The 23,568-nt window shown below is 37.2% G+C and overlaps 2 protein-coding genes across 4 annotated transcripts in view; one reads left to right on the top strand and one right to left on the bottom strand.

The window, feature by feature from the left end:
• Window positions 1-23,568, top strand: part of zic6 (zic family member 6) — an 85,167-nt gene that overhangs the window by 28,673 nt on the left and 32,926 nt on the right. The gene's annotated exons all lie outside the window — the stretch shown is intronic.
• Window positions 18,840-23,517, bottom strand: zic3 (zic family member 3 heterotaxy 1 (odd-paired homolog, Drosophila)). The gene is made up of 3 exons (XM_026918270.3): window positions 22,206-23,517; window positions 21,121-21,284; window positions 18,840-20,819 (listed from the first exon to the last, which is right to left on the bottom strand). Exons 1-3 carry the CDS (start codon window positions 23,188-23,190, stop codon window positions 20,637-20,639), a joined length of 1,332 nt encoding a protein of 443 aa, XP_026774071.1. The 5' UTR covers window positions 23,191-23,517; the 3' UTR covers window positions 18,840-20,636.

The raw sequence follows: 23,568 nt of genomic DNA, 5'->3' as shown, positions 1-23,568 counted from the left end.
TGAGTCAGCTGGAGCAGAGACGGAGAGGAGTGTGCTCTCTCCCTATCCTATCCCTATCCCATGTGTGTATGTGTACTGCATATGGCATGTTTCTTCACTTCAGAACCTAGGTTTTCAGTAGGGTTCTGGGAGACTGTGCTCCTACAACCATTTCTGTGCTGATTTGGATGTATGTTTAGGCCCATAAAATTTTTTGGAAAACTATGTACTATCTAGTCTTAACCTTCTGGCAGAAGTATCGAGGGGGTTAAAATATACTGGTGCTTAGTAGAATGTATAATGCCATTGATCTTCACAAAAGACCACTATGTATTTCGTTAGTCATCGGGGTAGGTTTGCTTGGTTCAACCTTCCTGAACCGCTTGTTGTTATGAAAGTATCTATGAGTGTATTTTGGAAATTGACAACCCCAAGAATCAACTAAACTATGCGATTCTTAAACAGTATTTCTTTGAAGGGTGGGGTGGGTATTATGTATATTACTTTATATTTTATATTAATTTAAATTTAGGCATGTCATCATCCATCTGCCCTTTTAGATATTGAAGGTTCTTTTGTTTTCCCCCTTGTTGATGGATGACAAAGAGATTTTACCCCGTATATGTGCAACCCTATATTATAGCTCAGGGAAACAGGACATGTGCTAATCAAAGGTAACAATAGAGTTCCTGAAGCAATTTTAAAAAGCAGTTTTTATACAATTGTTGTGAATGTTTTAGATTTCCTGCCAATAGTTAACTCAATAGCGTGATTGAGATGGGGTTCTATAATAATCTATTCAGCACAAGGGGATTGTGTGAAATGACAAGAACACAAGGAATGGCCTGATTATTAAATCCTTTTGTTTTTCTTGTTCATCACTTGTACAAAATGGCAGCTTTTTGTTGATTGCCAACCCAAAATATCTTTCTTTATTCAAGAAAGTCATTCATGCCATGCTGCCTAGCGGCATGATGACACCCAATCAGATAATTATATTTCAACCCTTCCTTGTCCTGGAGTTTTCCATATTTTACTGCCATTTTACTGCAACACCAGTACATATTCTTTTGTGCAATAGAAGATCTGCTATTCTTGAGATAAATTATATACAAACCTGTAGACACTCAGATGCATACATGGATTAGACTGATGCAGTGCACACTGATTGCGTGCAACTAGGTAGGAACAGTAGTCCGAGCAGACAACGAGCAAACCTTTCAGGTCACTAAAGCACTCTGTTGAAATGTTTGCAATGTTTCATATTAACTTCATATGAACAGATCCAGCATGTACATGAAATCGTATTTTCCTCCCAGGTACTACCTACACAAAAACACAAAAGGCTTGGTTGTAGTTCTGTAGTAATAGATAGGTTGTAGATTATTTTCTTTTTATTTTCTTTTTTTAATGGATGTTGTAGTTTCTTTTAAGAATTAATTGTGTCAAGATTCATTCATTTAAAACAAAACAAGTCATAATTTAGAATGAGTTTTATGGCTACAATTATATCTGGATTTTTTGATCCCAGAAAACTGTTAGTTTCCAGAAAACTGGTGAAATGTGGAATAAACGCTTAACACTCAAACGGTGCTTTTTAACGTAGATAAAGTTTACAAACATGTTCCACGTGTTTTCTTTCAATGTGAATAAAATTACACTCAGATGATTTATTATTTTATGTTCTCCCTCCTGATTGGCTGCTCATCGTTGCTTATCAGGGCTGTGGCTGACAAGCGCCAAAACTAGTTTGGATGTATCTGTAAAAGGGCTCCCCTTAATCTGGTTTATTTACATGGCTACCTCCAAACCATTTGTTGACACACCAATGGCCCATTCCTCCTGCTCCTTCTAGGGATTTAGACTGAAGGTGTAAGAGCCCACAGACAGTAAAAAAAAAAGCCATCTGGCCATAGGGAGGGTAGGAAGGGGGTGAGAGCGAAGGGAGTCGTGCTGGGCAATCAAAATGACAGACAGCGGTGAAAAGTGTTTTGTGGTCTCCCACATATATGTGAAGTAGCCTAACTTGTGAGCCTTTGCAGCTCCCTCTGGTCAGCAGGTAAACACACAATCTGCGTTTTCAGTGGGTGTCCCGAATGTATATTCAGCTCAACTGTTGTATGAGCTTCAGTATTTAATTTGGACTTGGTCCTTTAATTTGACAGTAAAAGATGCACGGAAGAAGTGACTGAATAAGTATTATATATTTTTACACCTAAAAAAAAATAACACTTCATCAAAGCCTGCTCTCTTTGTAAATTTTATAATCCCTTGTTTTTATGCATCCAGTTTATCCCCCATCCCCCACTGTGGCCCCTTTTTCCCCCTTCAACAAAAATATGTGGAGGCTTCATTTTTCACCCTTCCCAAGCGGCTCTGTTGTCAGAGAGGAGCCCTTAGGAAGTCTTTATTTCTGCCAGGCAGGGCCTCTCGCGTTCCTCCAGCCTCTCAGGCCGTTCTCATGGCTGTCCCCCCCACCTGCTGGGACCCTGATCCAGGGCCTGAGCTGCGCTTCAGCGGGAGACAATTACTACCCCACTCTGCCTTTGATCATCTGACCACATGGAAGCACAACAGCTGACCACATGTTTTAGCCGACAAGGAGACCAAGGCAGAGGAAGGAGAAAAGGAGGAGAAAGAGGAGAAGAAGTTGGGCGAGAAAAAAATCCCTCGCTTTATATTCTCATTCTTTCTATTGTGCGTGTAGCATAGTGAATGAGTCTGTTCCAGGAGCCGTTTATAGCTGTCTGCTATAATGCTCGTGATTTTCTGTGCATCGTAAACAGTTGGGTTTTTTTAGTTGGCATGGCTGTCTCTGTAGCTGAGGAGGAGGCTTGTTACAGGCATGGGTTAACCTCATATAAAGTTTCTCTTTGAATTCGCTTGCTGCGTTTGGTGAGGCTGGTTTAGCAAGAAGGAGAAAGTCATTTGAGGCTGGGCTAGTAAAAGTGTGTGCTAATGCTTCTGTCATTGTCAGCCAAATTGTCCGAGGGCCAGCTGGGCGTCTGCTCAAATGCCTGTGCTCTTCCACAGAGATAAATCTGTAGCCAATCTTCCAGTCAAGCTTGGACCTACACCCCAGGTCACTGTCAGAATAATGTATGGATACTTAAACAGTGTTGATAAGGTTGATAAAGTTTGTTGAAACACGAAACTTACATTTAAGTATAATAAGAAAATGAATAAAAATAAGAGTAATACAAATAATAATCCAGAATTATTTTTGAATATTTTGAATATGAATGCTTTTTTATATTACTACTCAATGATAATTTTACTTTCAGATTTAGTGGAACAAGTCAGAACTAGTCGGGGAACTGCACTTGCCAATTTCACTGAAATGAACAGAGTGTCTTTATTGTAGGGACATTTTACTAAATGAAAAATAAAAATGGGACATGCTACAATATTTTGTGTCTAAATATATTTTACATACAATACATTTTGAAGAGATTTGTCCTGTAAAATATTTGACTGAAGCACCTGTCTGTCTCAGAAAAATTCAGTCACATGAATAATTGAATGTCAGCAATATACATACACACTATACATGTTTTACATAATTAAACATCTTTTGACTAATGTATTCTACAATTGGTGTAAAATTGTAAAGCACCATTGTAGTAATCTAGTAATATTAATAGAAAATTATACTACACTACAATAAACATGATAAATGTCTTGACTTTTGCTTTAGGCCATCTGATTTATGGTATATAGTATGTTTTTACATTTGCATGGACTGTTTTCATGGCCTGGCATGGCATCAGTTTTTTTTAAATTTATTTTTTTAATATATATAATCAATGGTGGGGTAAATGAAGCATTTTCCCAACATGTTTTTGTCAGGTTTTTGCATGTATGATATGAATGCATGTTGTATCAAATGTCCACATGATCTGGTCAACAGTTTTGCCCACTCAACTGATCCGCTGGTCCTATTATGTTACCACTTTATGGTTGCATACATCTCCACGTTATTGAAATAAATCGGGGTGATGTGTGTATGAGTTCAGGTTTGCAGACTTCATGTATGCTTCCATGTGTGAGTCCGGTGAGACAGCCTAAGTGATAGTGTGGTCGGGGGTGAGGCAGAGGGGCCTGGGGGAGCTGTTTGTTTTGGCCTGTTTGCTGGGGATGGCCTCCTTGAGTGTACCTATTGTGCAGAAGATCACTTTACCACATTAAGAGCGCATGAAAAGAAGCTCTTCACCAGCACTTGGGCCCTGCCTGGAAGAACAGGCAGTGTTTTGACTGGCTGCCACCTTCTATTCTGACCGCTCTGCCGCCCTGTAGACAGCGTCTGCTTTAAAAGAGCCCAGGAGGACACACAGACAAGACCTGCTCACATCCAGCATCCAAACCAACAACACGTGCAGACTGATACACAATAGTAAATAAGCAAATGATTTTTTTAAAAAATACCTAATTGTGTCTTATCATTTTGTGTGTGTGTGTGTGTGTAAAGGGAAAAACAATCATATTTGTGTATTCACAAAATTGGTATTTTTTCCCCCATTTATTTCTAATTATGATTTTTAGAATCTATATTTAATCATGTAATATGAATTATGATGATAGAATTCATTATAATTATGAAATATTAGCGCTACCTTTATTAAATTTATTTGCAGTTCACAATTAAAGTATGAATGTTATTTTGCTTAATTAGTAATTAGGTGGAAAATGGAGACTTTTTTAGCGAAGTGACAGATATTTGCCGCTAATGTGTGGTTATTAAATTATCTGTTCATCTAATATTCATTTTAGACAATATTACATTGTCTTCCTTTAATTAAGACACAGTATGTGAAACACTCCAAACATAAAGAAATTGGGCCTATAATTGTTGTATCTTACATTACGTTCTGGTGATAGGAATTCAGATTAATTTATTATTATTATGTATCAAAACCTACATAATGAACATAATAAACTATTCAAAGCACTGACATTTTTGCTTTGATCAACTGCAAGCACCATGCTTTTCTCTCTATAAAAAAGTCAGTGATTTCTTTCCTCATGCGAGTCTTATTCCCGTTACTGGCCCTTTGTGTATTTTACCCAGTTCGTAATCATTTTATCCGGCAGTTAAAAATAATTAACAAGTCATGCTCTTTTGTCATTTGCCATTATGAGTCTTCCATCCAGCAATGAAAGGCTTTTCCATAAGCACACTCACATAACAGTGTCAAAATCTATTTTAAAGTGCAGTAATTCAGTGGTTTACAAGACTCCATAAAATCCCAACATGCCCCAGTAATGAGAAGCATGAGTACCTCCCGGCCCCTGTGTGAGGAGACGGCCAAATGCAAGACACACTGCATTTGGGGGGATCTGGCAAAGACTGGACAGGGTGAATAAAGTGCACGGAAGCTTCTTTCTACTTTACTCATAGAGTGATAATCATAAGGTCTGATGCCAGGGGTCAGACAGTGCTCGTAACTCTTCTCTTTCACGTTAGACTCACGCTAGGCTGTGCAATCATAATGTGAGAAATGTCACATTTTTCACAAAACTTTCTTTTTCTGACTCCCTTTTCAGAGCTCACTGTGCAATATGTACCTGAAAACGCCAGTCTATAGAGCTCAAGGGGTCTGGAAAAAAAGCAACAGTTGAAATGTCACAGTGAGCCTTGCAGTAGTAGCAATGTGTCCTCACCAAATTCACACTTGCTGGAGATCTCATAACTCCCCATGTGGTCTGTGTAGACATTAAATATAAGCCTCTTTTCTTTTGCACTAGACTGTGTTCATAAAATCAGGAAAAAAGTGAGCCAAGGTGTGAATAGTGTAGCAATAGTTATCCACTCTCAGAGGTGTGGTTTATAAATCTGTTCATGTTTTATGACTTTCACAAAAATTATTTTATAGTGAATGTCTGTTCCAGATCATAGTAATCTGGCGCTGACTGCTAGGTTTATCAACAAAGTTCGGAGAGTGACAAATGCTTTGACTGATCACAATCTTATTTAGCTCATTTTGCATGTGCTAAGTGCTTCACTAAATCAGATCCTGAGTGTTAAAGTATGCAGGCAGCTCCATGCTGTGTTTCATGTCCCAAGAGTAGCTCCAGATGCGTACACTAGTAATTAGCATGTGTGAGAGAATTAAGGAAACTGTGACTGTTTAAAAAAAGAAAATCATTTAACCTGATCTCATACAAAATTTATAGGAATTCTAATAAGGGAGAGTAATTTTGGTGCAGTTCATATAAATAAAGGCTTTGGACAGCAGTGTAGTAGCCGTATATAGCTGATATAGTACGGACTCACAAACAGGTTTCTAGTACTTGCTGTGAAATAGCAGTAGCCTAAAAAATGAGAGATGGCAGTAAAGTGAGGGTTTGATTTATTCCATACACTATAAATGCTAGGACTTTCAACACTTAGAGCCAAGTATAACAAAAGGCTGAAATCCATAAGAAAGAACTTAGGGGTCATAAATATTTTTATTTTTCTGTTTTGGCTAAGTATTTTTTTCAGCTGAGCTCTTTTACCATACCTGTCAGTTACCTGAAAAATCAATGGGCCAGAAGAACTATATTACAGTAATAGAAAATTGCATTAATGATACTCTTGTGCTATTTACTTAGACTATGTAGTGGGATATTTTATAGTTTGCATCACAGCATGTCTAAGTGTATAATGTTTCTGTGGATTGTGCAAAGCAATAGAGAATTTATAGTAGACTTCTTGATGTTTTATTGAATCTATTTCATACCAGTACAACAGAAGTGCACTATTCTGTTGCTATTAGGTGTATTAAGCTCAGTTTAATGCATGACATTATTTTTCATCTTAAGGCAATGCTTTGATGTTTGACGATACTACTGAATCTGATACAGTGCAATACAGTATGATTGCCATAGTCTCTGATCGATGTGACCAACTTTGTTCAGAATCTGGGGTAGGATTCTCTTAATGGTGGATGTACATACTTTGGTACCTGATGCCTCCAACTACTTCACCGGTTCCTTTCTTGTTGTCTTGGGGTTCAGATGAACCTTTCAGATCAAAGTTCATTCATTCCTAGGAGTTACCTTGCGTCTCCTTTCTGAACATCTGTATGGTCTCAAGATTTTTACATTCGCATACTGTTGTGTGTATAGATGGTACCTTCATGGTACCTTCAGTTGTTTGGAAATTACTGAGGTCCACAGTGTTTTTCTGAGGTCTTGGCTAAGTTGATGGAGCAAAAATAAACAAAATATTTGACACATATTGTGAAATGTCAGTTACTCAATATTAATTTCTGGTTTATAGAACTGTTGTATAAAAGCAATATCATATTTACAATTGTGCTGTTTTACTGAATATCAGCATGGCTGCAATTACCTGCGACCTCGTTCCTAAGGCCGAATCATAGCAGTGCTGATACTCACTACAACAGCAACACTTGCTCGTGTGGTATCGCTTAATTAATGCACGTGATATAGAGTTAATTATTTATTGGTTATTATTTATTAATTATTGCATATGATATAGAGTCTCATAAAGAGCCATTTTGTACAGTGTCAGTAGGGTTGGGTTAAATAAAAGTATACCAGTTCATCCCATACCTTTTCAATGGCGGAAAATAATTTACATAATGTAAGTGTAAAAGGAGAAATGACACTAATGTCCACAGTTTCCATATCCCAGTGTGTTTTGTGTGTTCATGCACTTGATTTTATTTGAACTAAAAACAATTAAGTCATCATTTAATCTTCTTTAAAGTATGGATGGGGATGTTTATTAATAAATCACTTCTTGATGATTTTTTTGTGCTACTTGTGTAAGCTATGACTAAAACGGTGTCATATATGCCAGTAAAAAACCCACAGAGAGACATTAAGTTGACCTTTTAAAATGTATTTATTTATTTTACTGAACTATCAGTGTGTGGATGTAAAACTCGTGCCCCTCGTGGGGTTGTAAGGGCAGGAGGGATGGCGCTGACTAATCACAGTAATTTTCCATCCAATGTTACAGTGAGGACACAACAAAGGGCCATGACATTAAAATAAATAAATAATTGATTAAATAAGCGACTACATGAGAGTTTCTTTTGTTCTGTCAATCCACCATCACTCAGAAATCATATGAGTGGCCAGATGGAAAAAAGGCGAAATTAAAAGCATAGATGGCGAGATGCTTTTTACTCACCAGTCTTTGATTACTTTTAATTGGAGTGCAATTTTCTGCCAGAAGAGCAGGAGTGTATGTGGTATAGAAGATGACAGGTCTGGTTGTCTGCAAGAAAATGCATCAAATGGAGAGATGGACCATCAGTGTGACTGAGATGGCCTAATAAGATGCAAATATGTAAGCGAAACATTAATGCTCAGGCTCTCTGGGTTTATCCATGCTGTCTATATAACCCATTAACTTCTTAGTTCCCAATGTACATCACATTTATTAATGTTCACACCAAAACTTTAAGACTCCATGTCTTTCTCTTTTTTTTTTTTTTTGGAAGCAAAACCTTTCAAACACCCAGGCTCATGAAACAGTAGATAAATGAACGGTATTACAAACTTTTGGATTTAGATAATCAGCCACAGGGGTGAAATGATATTTTGTTTTCCCCTTGGCTTCAGCTGCAGCAAATGTATGTTATTAAAGGCTGCACAGATTTTTTTTGGGTGCGTTTGTGGGCCTGCTTTCACTAATTTACTGGTTACACACATTCGTAACTTGTGCAAAACCAGAAACAAAACCAATGATTCAGCAAGTTTCTGATTGAGCAAGTTTATGATTTGGTCAGTGGTGATGTTGTTAAAAAAAGTCTATTTTCATGACAATGCTTCTAGGTGTTTTTGTCATATATAGTCACTACTCTGTAACTAAGTGTACTTTCTAAAGTGTAAATGAAAATAAACACGGAAAAGGATTTCCATAATTCATGCTTAATCTAAAGCAAACCCCAGTCAACTGAGCAATAGTAATTCCTAATCAATATGCTAATTAATAGGCACCTAGTTTATTTTAGTTGAGCCTAATAAAATAATTATGTGGCTCTTGTTTGGGTGAAATTTTATAAAATATGTTCACTAAAATCACGAAAATATACCCAAAAACATAGAGATTGTTACAAAGCATCCTTTTCCTTTAGCTGGATCTCACTATAAATGACTTGGATGGGGTAGGCAGCTGGAAGAAGAAGTGGATTAATGATTGTAAACAAAGTTAAACCTTCTTAATGTGCATATGCTGCCTTTCCATCTGCATATCCTGTGCTTAGACAGTAGTTCATCTGCATGAAATATTCCTCATCATTAAACAAAACAGAACAATTTACTGCGCATTATTTTCTAATTATCACTTCTTCAGCCTTAGCAGCAAAAGGTGTTGAGACAGGTCTTTAGTTGCATGCTTGCAGGGTACTAACCAGTTCATGCATATCAGCATATCCCTTAATATGCTGTTTTGGTACTCTACTATTTCCTCTACTCTTGAAAGAGTCATTAAGGTGCTTGAGAAAGGGTTGTGTTTTTGCTCTAATCAAAAAATGGAGGACAGATCTTCACAAAAGCATTTGTGACATAAGCAACCTTCAACCAGTATTGATCTGCAGCTCCTTCACCTTGTGAAAGTGAATGTGTGTGTGGGTGTGTGTGTGCTGGGGATACAGGGTGATGGGATGGGGTTCTGCAAAAACACGGCGGCTTGAAGTTATTAATTTAAATTGTTCTTTCTTTTCCCTTGCTGACACGTCAGGGTGCTTGTACATGGCGGGGGGCCCAAATTACAAACCTCACATATCTCCTCTTCCCACCATTTGATTTCCACTTTCTTTCTCTAACTGTGGGCCCTTTGCTTTTAATAAGCATCAGTCCATTTACGTGGGATCTTGCTGAAAGAAAAGGGGCAAATGGGGAAGGCATGAATAGGAATTTGAAACAAGAATGCGAAATGAAACAATGAATTAAAAGGAAAACTGAGCCCAGAATAAATCTATATATTTTTTTCTTTTAATTTAGCCATTACAAAAATGTTCTGTGAATGTAGCAGGAACATTAGCCCCCTTCTGAGCTATTATGCTGGCTGTCTGGTGGTTGCAATTTCACACTTCACTGACTCCGACAGCCAGTCTACTTGAATCTGCCTGCCCTAGATTTCACCTTATTTAGGTAATGTAACAAAATCACTTTTAGGAAACAAGCTAAATTAAACAACATCCTCCAGACATATGCTATTTTAAGTTTTTTTTTTTTTTTTATTATTATTTAAACGGGGATGTCTTCAGATGTATAATATTCATAATCATAGACTATACCTGTCTCTACATGCTAATTTGTGACTACATACCTGGGAGATCAAAACTTAGTTTGCAAATTTGTAGCCCATATTGGGCAATTATGAAAGCAGAACGTGATGTTTGGTTAACATCATGTTAATGTAATATACTTGCTTTCTTTTGCATGCAGTTCTGCCGATTTCTGCCGAAAAAGGCCTTGCATATAATCTTTGTCTGATCTCATAATATCCCTTTAACGTTAACTTTAACTTTATCAGTTTGTTGAGCACTTGTTCCTTTAACCTATTTCTAATGCTTAAATGAGAGGCTATTAAATCTGAGGCAGATTGCCAAGGTGATTAATTAATTTATGAGGTTAGTATTTTCTGACAGGAATTAAATCAGATGGTTTCATGTTGTTGAAGTACATTTGGTATGTGTGTGTGTGTGTGTGTTTTCTCTAAAGAAGCCTCATTGCAGCATATCATTATCTATCATAGATGAATGCAAACAGAGACTGAGAGACTATAGAGCGTGATTCAGGTTTCCTTCACTTCCATTTCGAGGGTTTCTTCAAAGACATGATTATATGTTTTTGTGAGCGCTGTAGGGCTGCATTTGGACAAATATAGTATCTGATATTGCTCCTACTACTTCCACTACTACTACTACTACTACTAATACTAAGATAAGCACTAAGCACTTAATGAGCATTACTTTAAAAAAAAAAACTCTCAACTGTTACTGTTGTATTGCTTTACCAACTCATTATGCTCCTCTCTAACAGGCTTTAGCTTGACAGTATTTTTGACCCTGACCTGCAAGAGGATATGTTTTTGATGGAGACTATAAAGCACTTCTGTAAGTCGGATCCTAGGATGTCTGTATATTTCTGTAATACAGAAATAGTTTTCTATAGAATTTATTTTCATAGTATTCCTGAAACAGTACAACTGCCTATTAGTACAAACCAGAACTTCTTATTAATGTAAGAGGCATGCCTGTATTGACCACAGAATGGCTGTCAAGACAAGAACAACATCAAGATATACAATCAGTAAGTGGTGTCAAACCCATCTTTTTTTAGTCACAAGCTGAGAAAAAACAAAGTGAATGACCTTTTATATATTTTTTTTCTGGAATGTCCATAGAAAGGAAGATATGAAACAGAGGAAAAGCAATTACTGTGGAGATTGGCCCTGCAACACTGAAAGGCTATCAGCATGTGGGTTGGGACTGACTCAGAAACACCTATGGACCTTGTATTATCCTGGCATGAGGTCGCTTTGGCAATAGTCTGACAGTTTCCACTAGGCATCTGGCTTACCCTCCCCTGTGATGGTCAGTCTACCTGTGCCTTCTTCCATCTCATCTCCTGCCCTGCTATAGTCTTCTACTTTTGAGGGCCTGTTGAGCCTTTGTCAATTCAAACAAAGGAGTAAATGTGAATAGGTAGAGAATAAGGACTATACTTATTTAAAGTTTATGAACTGCAGCATGAACCTCCACACTTACATGAAGAGATGGTGAATGTCAGATAACAGTGATTTATATGGAGCCTGCAAGCTGACAAATGTATTTCAGAATGAATAACATATATTTGAATTAAATATACCTCACATTAATTGTATTTTTTGTATTTAATAAATTACAATAAATTTATAAACAATTACATTGTTGCAAATATTGTTTCTCTGTTTAAATTTGCTAGGGCTAAGATTTGCCTTTAAAAACATGTAATTTGTAATTACAGGTTAAGGTTTTGAAATTTTTAAAAATCAGAACCCGAGTGCAAATCTCAAAAATTCAAGTCTCAAAAATACAGATTTCATGTAACTTAGATGAAAGGTGAAGCATCCAGAATTCACAGGGAAAAGTAGACGTCAAACAAATAAAAAAGTGGTCAAACAAATAAAAAAGTTCTACTCAAATAGCTAGTTTTCAACAGTGATATTAAACACTCGATGCTTAGTACATGCCCAGTGGAACTATATAGGCAACATTCTAGCTAGTTAGACTACTAGAGTAACATTAGCTTGCTGGCCATTATTAGCAGCTAACAGCCAAAGCTAGCTTAATAGAAGTTTAGCAAATTCTGTAGAACATACGAACTTTAAATGCATTTACCTGATTATGGTTCATATCTTCCATTTTGACTGCACTGAACTCCGTGTCTGATCACTTCACTTTGTAGATGTGTGTGCAACAGACAGCTGCGATTGGCTCCTTTTCCTCGGAATCCAGGATGCTTCACCTTTGGCCTAAATTACATAAAATCTGAATTTTTGGGATTTGTGTTTACTGTCGGGTTCTGATTTCTTTTCTTTTTCTTTTTTTACAATCTCAAACGAATAACCCATAATTTCTAATCATGTTTTTAAAGGCAAATCTTATCCCTAGGTCCAAACATATAACAAAACATTGGCAAAAGTTTGAATTTATTAAATACAATAAATATTAAATATTAAATAAAAAAATGGAAATGTATTTAATGTGATGTGTATATAATTCAAATATATACAAAATGTATTTTTAAATTTATATTCAAATATAAAAAAATATATTTAGCTTTCGAGCTCCATAGATTTAATATAAGTAACAATACTGATGTTGTATACTAATTTTGTTTACTTTTAATTACATGTGAAGAGTAACTATGCATATTGTAACATTTTCCTCATGTAACTTGGCTACACATACAGTATCTCTGTATGTATATGTATATGTACAGTCCACTGAAAGACTGGTCATTAACTTATAACTCACTGGCTAAAGCACATTTATATGGGCCTGATAATATGGAATGTTTTGCCTAGTTTAGACACTTATAAAATTTGAATTAACAGCTAGCCCTGTCTAAATGTTGCCGCTGGATTCATCTGCCACTTAAGAATGGAATTTGGGAAGAGCTGAATATTCAGATGAAATGATCTCTGGTAAGGACAATGCATTTTTTTCAAAGACAGTTTCAGTGAGTCTGAATAAATAAGACGGTTGGATATTTGTGGTCTAGAGATAATTAATTGTTTTCTCTTTGAATGGCAAAATATTCTATCAGGAGTAGGCCCACGGTAACCCTGATGCTTTCCTGACAGGCTGTTTGCACACACGACTCCCTCTACAAGCAACTCTGTGCTTCTTGCATTCTTGTCTTGTGTGTTAATGGGAAAAGTCAGTTCCATTTTTTTTTTTTTTTTTTGCCAAAGGCTCTCCAGGCTTTAGGTTATTGCACATGTTGTTTTCTTTGTTGTAGCTGAAGTCACTAAAATCTCAGAATGTGTTAGAGGAAGATATATTTTGCAGATTCTTTGGTCTATAAGTATAGTCCTCACTAAATACTGTATAAATACTGTATAAATACAGTATAAATATGTAAATGCTGTAGCTACATGTAGCTGTGTGAAATCTGTAATGCACTCTGTGGCTCTGTGGGTCTTTGGTTCCTTCTAAAAGGTGAAACTCTGCATGTATTGTAATGCTCAACCAAACTAGTGGCACCCTTTGATGAAGATATCAGTGACGTCTCATTTTTGGAAGATGATGGTGGATTGCACTGTATCAGCAGTTTTGGGCAAATAACTTTAAAATCAAAGTTAAGCCAAAAGTTACACATACAGCTTAGCTGCATTGAAGCTCACCTCTAGACAAATGTCAGTAGCTTCACTAGAAGCTTCATGGCAGTAGAAGCTACACTGACACTATATCCATCACTATGGTCACATCTGCTAATTACAAATAATAAATAAAAGAATGCCCCAAAACACCAATTTATCAGGCTTTTATTATAATACACTTAAAAAAACCCAACATTGACTCCATTAGAAACTGCTCCACTGTGTTCAGACAATGCCCTCCAACCAATAAACACATAGGTTATTGGATTAAAAATATACATTGTGCACATTAAAATAATAAAACAATTTATCAATGCTACTAAGCTACTTAGTTAACATTTGTTTAATTTCTAACTAAGCTACTTGGATTTAAAACCCCTCTAACCCCTTGATACTGGTCAACTAAGTGCTTTTCTGACCTCTGCAAGCCTATTTCATAGAAATTATTAACCAGCCTTAAGTAAGTTTTGTTTTTTTTCTGTTTTGGTCATCTTGTAATGAACAGAATTATGATATTCTCATTGCAAGATCAGATTTAAAAGACCTAATTTTATGTTTTAAAGATTAGGCTACCATAACATGTTAAATTCACATTAAACTGATATGCTGCATAGCTGCAAAGAGGAAATATTATCCTATCCTTGTGAGCTCAGGTCTCATGTAGCCCGTGTAGCAGGTAGGTGTAGCCTAAACAGATGGTCTCCAATGTTATTTTAGGCACAAGACAAATGGTTGCATATTTTTGTGCAGTAAACACTTTTTTTATAGGCTCCATTGCTTTTCCGGTTCCATCTGTAGGCTACTCTTTAGCTGAATAATCTCAATATGTTCTTGGGATTTAATGAAAACATGACATCATTGTATGTACATCCACTGATTTTGCTGTAAAGGCTAAGAGAAACATCATTTCAGTGGTATATCCTCTCTTAAGTGCTAAACAAATTGTGATCAGCATTTCAGTTGCCATCTATGCTGTGAACGTGAGGTGAGAACGTGAGAAGTTTTTAAGAGCTTAATATGTGATTTTTGAAATTGGATGTATGTGGTTATATTTAGCTAAAATTATTTATAAGCTATATATAGGAGTTATGAATATGTATACAAAATTAATATCTTTGCTTAGCTAAAATAAACTCTCACTCTATCTACCTACCTACCTACCTACCCCATATATATATATATATATATATATATATATATATATATATATATATATATACATAGAGAGAGAGAGAGAGAGAGGTGCGTAGGTAGACAGAGCGAGAGTTTATACATATAAATGTATATATATATATATATATATATATATATATATATATATATACACACACACACACATAATATATATATATATATATATATATGTACGTATATATATGAGTACATGGATATATGGATACAAAAAAAAATCATATAGTCTATTTTTTTTTTACACCTTTCCTTCGGCCTAGGGATGAATATGTCAAAACAGACACCACTGCAAACACATGCTTTAATGTAAAAAACACTACGATCTCCCAGGAGTCCCATTAACATCCACACCCGGTGAACAGATTCATCAAGCAAGAAAGAAAACCTGCAGATGTTTAAACGTGAAAGCTGACTGCCTTTGGACTTGGCGTTGATAACCTCTCACACACAACGCAGCAGTCGATGGATCATCACATTAAAATTAGGGTAAGGAGTCTGTAGTGTCTTGGAAAAAAAAAAAGAAACAACCACTAAAGCTGAAAGAAGTGAAGTATAGCCGTATATAATAAAGTATATACCAAAGTATGGCCACCAAACCACTAGCAAAGAACTGCAACTGAAATCGACTCCTGAACTGTATGTTTTCTCCAGGTGAATATCTGTTCTAACTATCATGGACATATTTAGAAAGTGAGCCTGCGTACATTTTTAGAAAAAAAAAAGAATAGAAAAAAAAAAAAAAGAGCCATTCAGGAGTTCTTTGGAAAGTGAAAGGTTATTAGTTTTCTGAATAGAAATAGTTTTCTACACAGAACCTTAAAAGCTTAAAAGATCCCTTAAGAGCTCTAGATTTAACTTATTTTCCAAAAATTGTTAATTATTCTAAAGGTTATTTATTTATTTATTTATTTATTTATTTATTCATCCTTGTATGATTGATTTTGTCAATCAGTATAAATATATATTTTAGATTTGAATAATATATTTTGTTATTAGCCTGCTTATATCAAATAAAGCCAAAATACAATGTAAATAATCTTCAGTTTGAGAGACACCGATGCGACCTAGGCTAAATAAGCACTATAATTCATATTTGCCATTAAAATGAGCTTGCATGACCTCAGACATTCAGTGGGGACATTTGCCTGTTCAGCACTTTTCTTGTAGGTGAATATAAGCATCAATAATAAATAAAGCGAAATAAAGCAGGTTAAGCATTTCAACTCTCATGACCCATCGGAGGGTTCAGACTGTATTTCCTCATCCTCTTATCAATATACTTTTCTAATCAAATTTGCTGTGCATACCGAATAATTCATAATAATGTGAGTAATATTTAAAAAATGTAACATTAATAACTGAATAACAAGGTGGGGCATTAAGGGCTCAGCTGATTCAAAGCTGTGTTCATTGTCTGGAATTGTAAATAGGTCAGTCGAGGTTAGTAGTCTAGTCTAAATAGCTTTTACAGATGCACCTGGATGAGAGCTAAAACTTTGAAAGTTCAGGCAAAAATCGGATGTGATGAACTCTATATCCCTAAATTATTATGCCATAAACATACAGAACAGCCTATATGTAAACAAATGTATTACTCAGTTCAAGCCCAAATATTTTGTCATAACATTCTTGTTTTTTCTATAAAATAATAGGGTAGTAAAAATGACTTCTAGCTTATATTTGGCTGCTTTGGATAAATTAAGGATCTGAACTCAGACAGTGCAGTTGCAGTGGAGCAGACCCAGTGTACCCCTGTCTATATGAAACGCCCTCATCTCCAAATCACATGACATCACTGTATCATATAAGGGAGTGTGCGCGCGCGTGTTTCACAGAGGGTTAAGCAGAGAGAGTTGGAGCACTGGAGGAAACTGGGTTAGTGTATGGCATGAAATGCGTGTAGAAATGAATAGCAGAGCATGTTCAACCAGGTCATTTAGACAGCTTGTACTGACTGAGAGCGCAAAATGAGTTTGGTGACACACGTGCTTGTGTGGTTTATCCTCTTACACTACGCTTCCTTAGGCAGCAACTCTGCAGGATTGAGGGAGGTTTCAGGGAAGCAGAAAGCTGTAGCTGGTAAGCTATTTTCGGGGAAAAAAAAATATCCTCCTTAGTAAAACTTTTTTTTCTTAAGGATCTTATGAATCTTATGGATCTTATAGAATAAGGATCTGTAGGAAATTATTTTGATCATGAAATCATGCAACCTAATTTTAAAACTGATTATTATTTAATTACAGTTAGCTGCATATTTAATGTAGGCCTACTATAGGCTACTGTTCTTTAAAATGCATTGCTCTACATGACCTCTGTCTAGCAACTGCTTCGCTAGTACAAAACTCCTACCACGTGATTACCAAAGCTTTCTAATCCTTTTGAGAAGCCACAGAAAGCGGGGTTCGGTGTTTTTTTTTTTTTTTTTTTTTTTTTTTTTTTTTTTTTTGCGGCATGAGGCGACATCTAGGCCTTTTCATGTCCCCGCCGACGTATTTTTCTCCAAATTTCGTACAGTTTTCATGACCAGATGCATAGCCTACACACGAGTCTGCTTGCTACCATCAGATCCGGCACTAGTCTGTTGGTCAAGTTCAGTCGGCACGTGAAACTCAGTGGCGTCAACGGCGCCATGTTATGACGTCATTGCGCCTGTACACGAATCTCTCTCTCTCTCTCTCTCTCTCTCTCTCTCTCTCTCTCTCTTTTTTTTTTTTAAATCGGGTACAAATTTATTTGGGATGGAATATAATAAATGTGTGCTTGCAAAAGAGAGAAAAAAAAACATGCAGCTGTATACTAAATACTAAAAACAATTAATATTGGGACATGAGATGTGTTTGCATAAAGCAAGTTGTTACAGTAATGCACAGAAGGAAGAACTTGATACCTCTGCTTTTGTTTTGCCCTATAACCTGTTTTCATGTAGTACATGTGTATGGAAAAAAAAAAAAACCACATGTTTTGGCATAATTAATTAAATCCCAATCCCAGTGTTTTGCAGATTATTATTCAATTAGGTTATGCCATGTTTAGAAATGAAATAGCTTGATTCTGCATGTTTTTAAGTGGTCAATAATTCAGAATGCTATTGAAGGCTGAAATAATAAATAGCCACCAATGTGACATTTGTTATGATTCCCCTTTGGTCTCGTGCATTTGTGCTGAAAACACTGCTCATAGGCCACAGTGCCAGAACATTACAGCTCTAAATGAAACTTGTTAAAATTTAAAGGTCTAGGTATGATCTGCACGCTTGTCTGTTACAGTCGTGTTAAAGGAAGACTAAAAAAAAGGCACTCTGTGTAGACAGGGCAAAAACTTGTTCCACCCCTTTAAGAAGCGAGATGCTAAGATGGCGTCTTACTCAGTGCCAAGTTCAAGTCTACTGCACACTCAGACTCAAACATGCAGCAGAGGGAAGGCTTCTAGAGTAAGATGTAAGATCTGTTACGATCTGATACAACAAAATCATATAAGAACACATGCATTCAGTCATTGGGCCCATTTTGTAATATTTTTAATCTTAGTCAAAACTTCACATATTCCCCCCCACCATTTATAGTTTGTCAGACAAACAAACAAACCCATAAGCACTAGGACTGGACTGAAAATGCCCTGATTCTCATGGTTTTGCTAAATGACTACTCGGCTCTGTGAAATCGCATTGCTTGCCCAGATTGTGGTGCAGTGTCACAGTTTATTACTGATACATTTGCTCTTCAGGAATAATGTCTTCAGATGTTCCAAGGTCACATTCAAGATTTGCTGAGTTAACGGCTCATACACAGAGGGTAGCTGAAATAAAGGTTAATGTTTCAAATCAAGGTATAGAAAATAGTTTATAAAACATATTTATTACATTATTTAAATAAAAGTATTCAATACATCACTGTACTTTGCGAGGTACTGTATTTAATACAGTTTGTTTTCAAAAGTACTGCTGCTGGTGGTCTGAAGTCGAAAGCACAATAAATCTGTGAATGCATAATATTTAATTCCTAAAAACACACACACACACGCACACACACACACACACACACACACACACACAATGCAATGCAATGCTGGAATTCGTGGTTCCACGAAACAAAATTTGTCCCTTAAAACACTTTTTTAACTTCTTCAGACTAAAATGTTGCACACATCATTCAACTGGAAATGTTAATCACGTAAAACGAGCAAATGTGTACTGGTTCATATGTAACACGACAGTACTCAGGACGAACACTCTTATATTCACATAAGAACTAGCCTAAATTTAAAGCAATGCAAACTGACAGACAGGGAAAAAAAGAAAAAGTTTTATTTGCGATTACTCTGTTGTGACAGTTTTTTTTTTTTTTTTTTTTTTTTTTTTTTTTTGCTGGAAACATAAAACATAACAGTACTGCAACCATCAAAAGTGGAATACTATATTGACTCAAATGGCTAGGCTTTGCCCTGGGAATCTGGTGTTTTAACACTTTAAATAAAAGTTAATGGATGAAATCTAAATGCTGTTGCATAACACAGCTGAGAATCATATCGAAATGTGAGGAGCCAGTGAATAACTGGCTAATGGGCCTCTCCAATTTAGATCCTTATGGTAATGTAGTATCCTCCTTACTAAGAGTTTAAAAAATACACCAAAGTATTTAACCCTTTATATCTATTTATCAGTCATTTATGAAATTTTTGCCTGTTTGCTCAGTTCCCTTAAGAGCTCAAAGTACTGGAATAATCTATACAATACTATAAACTTTAGAAAAAAGAGTTAATTCATTATATTCATAGTTGATATTTTTTTGATCCAGATAAGACACGTTTATTGGTTAAAAAAAAAAAGTTACAATCGCGTCAAGGAAGCTTTTAGAGTCCTTCTGACCTTGTTTCAATGTTAAGCTGGTCAATTTGTGACTCAACACTGTACAATCTTGTTAGAAAACATTTCCATAAATATCATTTAAGCTTCGGCTCTTTGCCGATAATTAAATTACAAATCGATAAATATGGCATCATGGATATGTATTTACATCGTTATTAACAAAAGGCAATATCATAGTCAAAGGTAACAATCGTACTAGCACATTTCTCCAGTTCAAAACAGACGTGGACAACAGATTCGACTCCATCAAACAAGGAAATACATTCACGATTAGGCTATATACTTCTTTTTCTTTTTCTTGCTGCTGCTCTTGTTCAAGTTCAAGACAAAGACTTTGGCACATTTCGTAAGACTGTCTGAAGTTTTAACAATCAAAAGAGCGACACGGACGCCGCCGATATAAAAACACCGTGAAATATTATTTCAGTTTTGTTTATTTTTAAAATAAACCTTTGATAAAATACATAAAATTAAAAATAAAATAATTATCTGTAATCTGAAAACTACCCCGAAAACATTTTTTTTTTAAATTGATTCATAGAAAGTGTAACTATTTATTGTTTTTTTTGTTTTTTGTTTTTTTTTCCCTTCGATCTCGGAATAAAAGTCAGATTTTGGATCCTGAGAACGGACGAGGCCTGCTGTGGCGAACTCTCAGCTCTTCGTGTTGTTCCACTGGCATTTTGTTCACCGTGGTGTGAATAGTGTTTTGTGGTTTTTAAAGGTTGCCTGAACCTTTTGGTCCGCAATAAGAGTCTACTGGGATCTTCAAACGTACCATTCGTTGAAGTTGGGCGCTAATGCGTCGCTGTGTGCTGATGCGCTTTGCACGCTTGTATCAGGCGTTTTGGTTGGATCTTCTGAGTTGGTTGAAACCAGCACAGGCGGCGTGGAGGACTCGTACCCGGAGCTGGCTGCTGGAGACGACTCCGAACCTTGGGACTCGTGCACCTTTCAGAACAACATTTATTTAAAAATAAATATAGTATAAATGCAAAGTGCATGCATAGCTTGCATTGGAAAAAAAAATACATGCATGTGTCATTTAGGCTTGAGATTTCCCGTTAGTATAATCATACAGCTATATTAGGAATATATGTCCAATAAAAAATAAAGCCAATAATGAATAAATGAAGATATGAAGCTCTCAGTAGAAGCCTGGTGTAATATGGCAAGCTGAACAGATTGATCATCTGTACTAATAATACTAATAATGCTCTTCGATACAGTAGAAGGATGAATAGTCGGTTACCTTCATGTGTTTCCTGAGTGAGCTTGGGTGCGTGTAGGACTTGTCGCACACTTTGCAGATGTAGGGCTTGTCAGAAGTATGCACGTGCATGTGCTTTTTTCTGTCGCTGCTGTTTGCGAAGCGCCTGTCGCAGCCCTCGAACTCACACTTAAACGGCTTCTCGCCTAAAACACAGTAAACAATAGATTTCAGAGTGGCCTATACATTACAGGAGGCTGTTTACGTTGCACGAAGGCGAGCAAATTACATCTTGTAATATGCAATCAGTGTGAACAGGCTATCCCTTTCACACCCTGGTATCGTGACTCGCAAGTATTGTTACATCAGAAGCCTGATTTGTATTATTCATAAATAGTAAAATGGTTTCCTAGGCTAATTAAATTGTTTTTTTTTTAAACACTGCATAACACTTACATTAATGTTGCTGCTGTATAATATTTTCTCAGAGCTAAACAGGGACCCTGTGTAATCTAATTGCCAACTGTAGCCATTTTCAACAGCTTGCTTTACATTGCGTGTGATTCTCAGAAGTAACGGGTCATTGATTCTGACACATATCCATCCAGGGGCCATCAGACTAAATATAATTTGTCTACTTCGCACATTTTTTTTTCTTTTCATGGACTGATGGACTGACCAAACAGACATTCTGTTGACAACTTTCAGCCACAAACGTCAGGAGTAGCTGTGTAAATAACAAGACAACCATTCACAAATTCCCTGCCAACTTAAGCTCTTTGGCTATATCCTATATCAGTGTTACAATTCTTATTTAATATTTATGCACATTAATTCAGCACTTCTCATGTATACAAGGAGAATATATATATATATATATATATATATATATATATATATATATATATATATACATGTTTTTCAAACAGTTGCTCAACCCAAATATTGTCTCTGCTTCTCAAGACGAGAATAATGCGGCCTTGTAGGCCGAAGTGTTGTGCCATGAATTAATGGGGCTGGGGATGGGGTTTTGGGGGGGCTGAAGACCCTCAGAACTTTCACTTAATGTACCCTCTCTGCTCAAAATGTAGCTCTTCTAAGCAGAATAAAGAAGAATGGAAACCTACCAGTATGAGTCCTCTTGTGAATTTTTAAATTTTCTGATCTTGCAAAAATTTTCCCGCAACCAGGGAAAGGACAAGGGAACGGTTTCTCCCCAGTGTGCACTCTGATGTGGTTCACTAGTTTGTATTTGGCCTTAAACGATTTCCCTTCTCTTGGGCAGTCTTCCCAATAGCAAACGTGGTTGCTCTGCTCGGGCCCGCCGACGTGCTCCATGGACACATGCGTGACCATCTCGTGCATGGTGCTGAAAGTTCTGTCGCAAGTTTTTTTGGGCCTGTTTATTTGGCTCTCATCTATCCACTTGCAGGACAGCTCTTGTTTTATGGGCTGCCGCATGTAGCGGAAGAAGGCGCCTGGCCCGTGGTGCGTGGGCACGTTCATCCCCACGTTCATGTTGATGGGGTGATTGTAATTGTGGAGCGGAGCGGCGCCGTACGGATCCGCGCGCGGACTCGGAACAGGGCGATACGGATCCGGCCGCCCGAAAAGGTCCCCACGCAAACCGATGTGCATTTGTCCGTTCACTACGTGTCCTCCAGGAGAAGTATGGCTCACGCCTTGCTCGTGAAGTCCCGGGAACAGGAGGTGGCCCGGGTTGTCCGAGATTCCAGGGGGTGCGTGGAGACTCCCGGCAGAAGCGGCGAAGATCCCGTGCTGCGCGCTTGTGGCCGTCGAGTCGCTCCGGTTTCGGAACAAGAAATCTCGCGTGGAGTTGAACGCGCCTCCGCCGTAAGAACCGACCTGCCCTCCGTGATGGTGGTGTCCGAGCGCAGCTGCATATCCGGTAGCCTGCGGGGTGAAAGCCGAGGTCTGGCTCGGGGCGATATCGTGTGTAACGGAGCTAATTTTAAACGCAGCTGAATGGGACGAGTCCGCGAAGGGATTGAGCCCCAGTCCGGGCTCTCGGTTCCCGAGCTCATGGTGTCTCGGCGTTCCGAAGCCTCCAACTCCAAGCGATGGAAACTGGGGACCACTATCGAGGAGCATAGTGATGAGGCTCGGCCAACCAAATTAGACGCAGAAGAAGAGGGATGGAGATTTGAAACCCCAGGTTTAGCAGAGGAAAGTTAAATCGCACGCAGTAAAAGCAAAATTTCGCCTAAACTCACACAGAACATCTAATAAACTAAATACGTCACGTTAAAAATAATGAAAACGTCAGATAATAGTCCCAGGCTCGGCGAGCAGGGGGTGAGAAACTCCCGTTAGTGGGATCCGTGAGAAAGAGGATCAAACTTCCCCCCCTTTGCAGATGAATGATGTCCTTGGACTGATAAAGTCAATCACTCACTCCTTGCACATAAATGAGTTCGGGAGGCAGGTCTACGCTATCCAATGAGAATGCGACTCCCTCTTGGTCACGTG

Source organism: Pangasianodon hypophthalmus, chromosome 7, assembly GCF_027358585.1.
Source record: "Pangasianodon hypophthalmus isolate fPanHyp1 chromosome 7, fPanHyp1.pri, whole genome shotgun sequence".
NCBI classification, from domain to species: domain Eukaryota; kingdom Metazoa; phylum Chordata; class Actinopteri; order Siluriformes; family Pangasiidae; genus Pangasianodon; species Pangasianodon hypophthalmus.
Note: the sequence above shows the minus strand (reverse complement) of the source record. Positions and strands in the feature narration are given on the sequence as shown.

Coding starts and splice junctions, on each gene's coding strand:
- zic3 (XM_026918270.3), bottom strand. CDS start 23,190: ATGCTCCTCGATAGTGGTCCCCAGTTTCCATCGCTTGGAGTTGGAGGC. Junction 21,285..22,205: donor TCACAAGAGGACTCATACTG/GTAGGTTTCCAT, acceptor ACTGTGTTTTAG/GCGAGAAGCCGTTTAAGTGT. Junction 20,820..21,120: donor CACTCAGGAAACACATGAAG/GTAACCGACTAT, acceptor TTGTTCTGAAAG/GTGCACGAGTCCCAAGGTTC.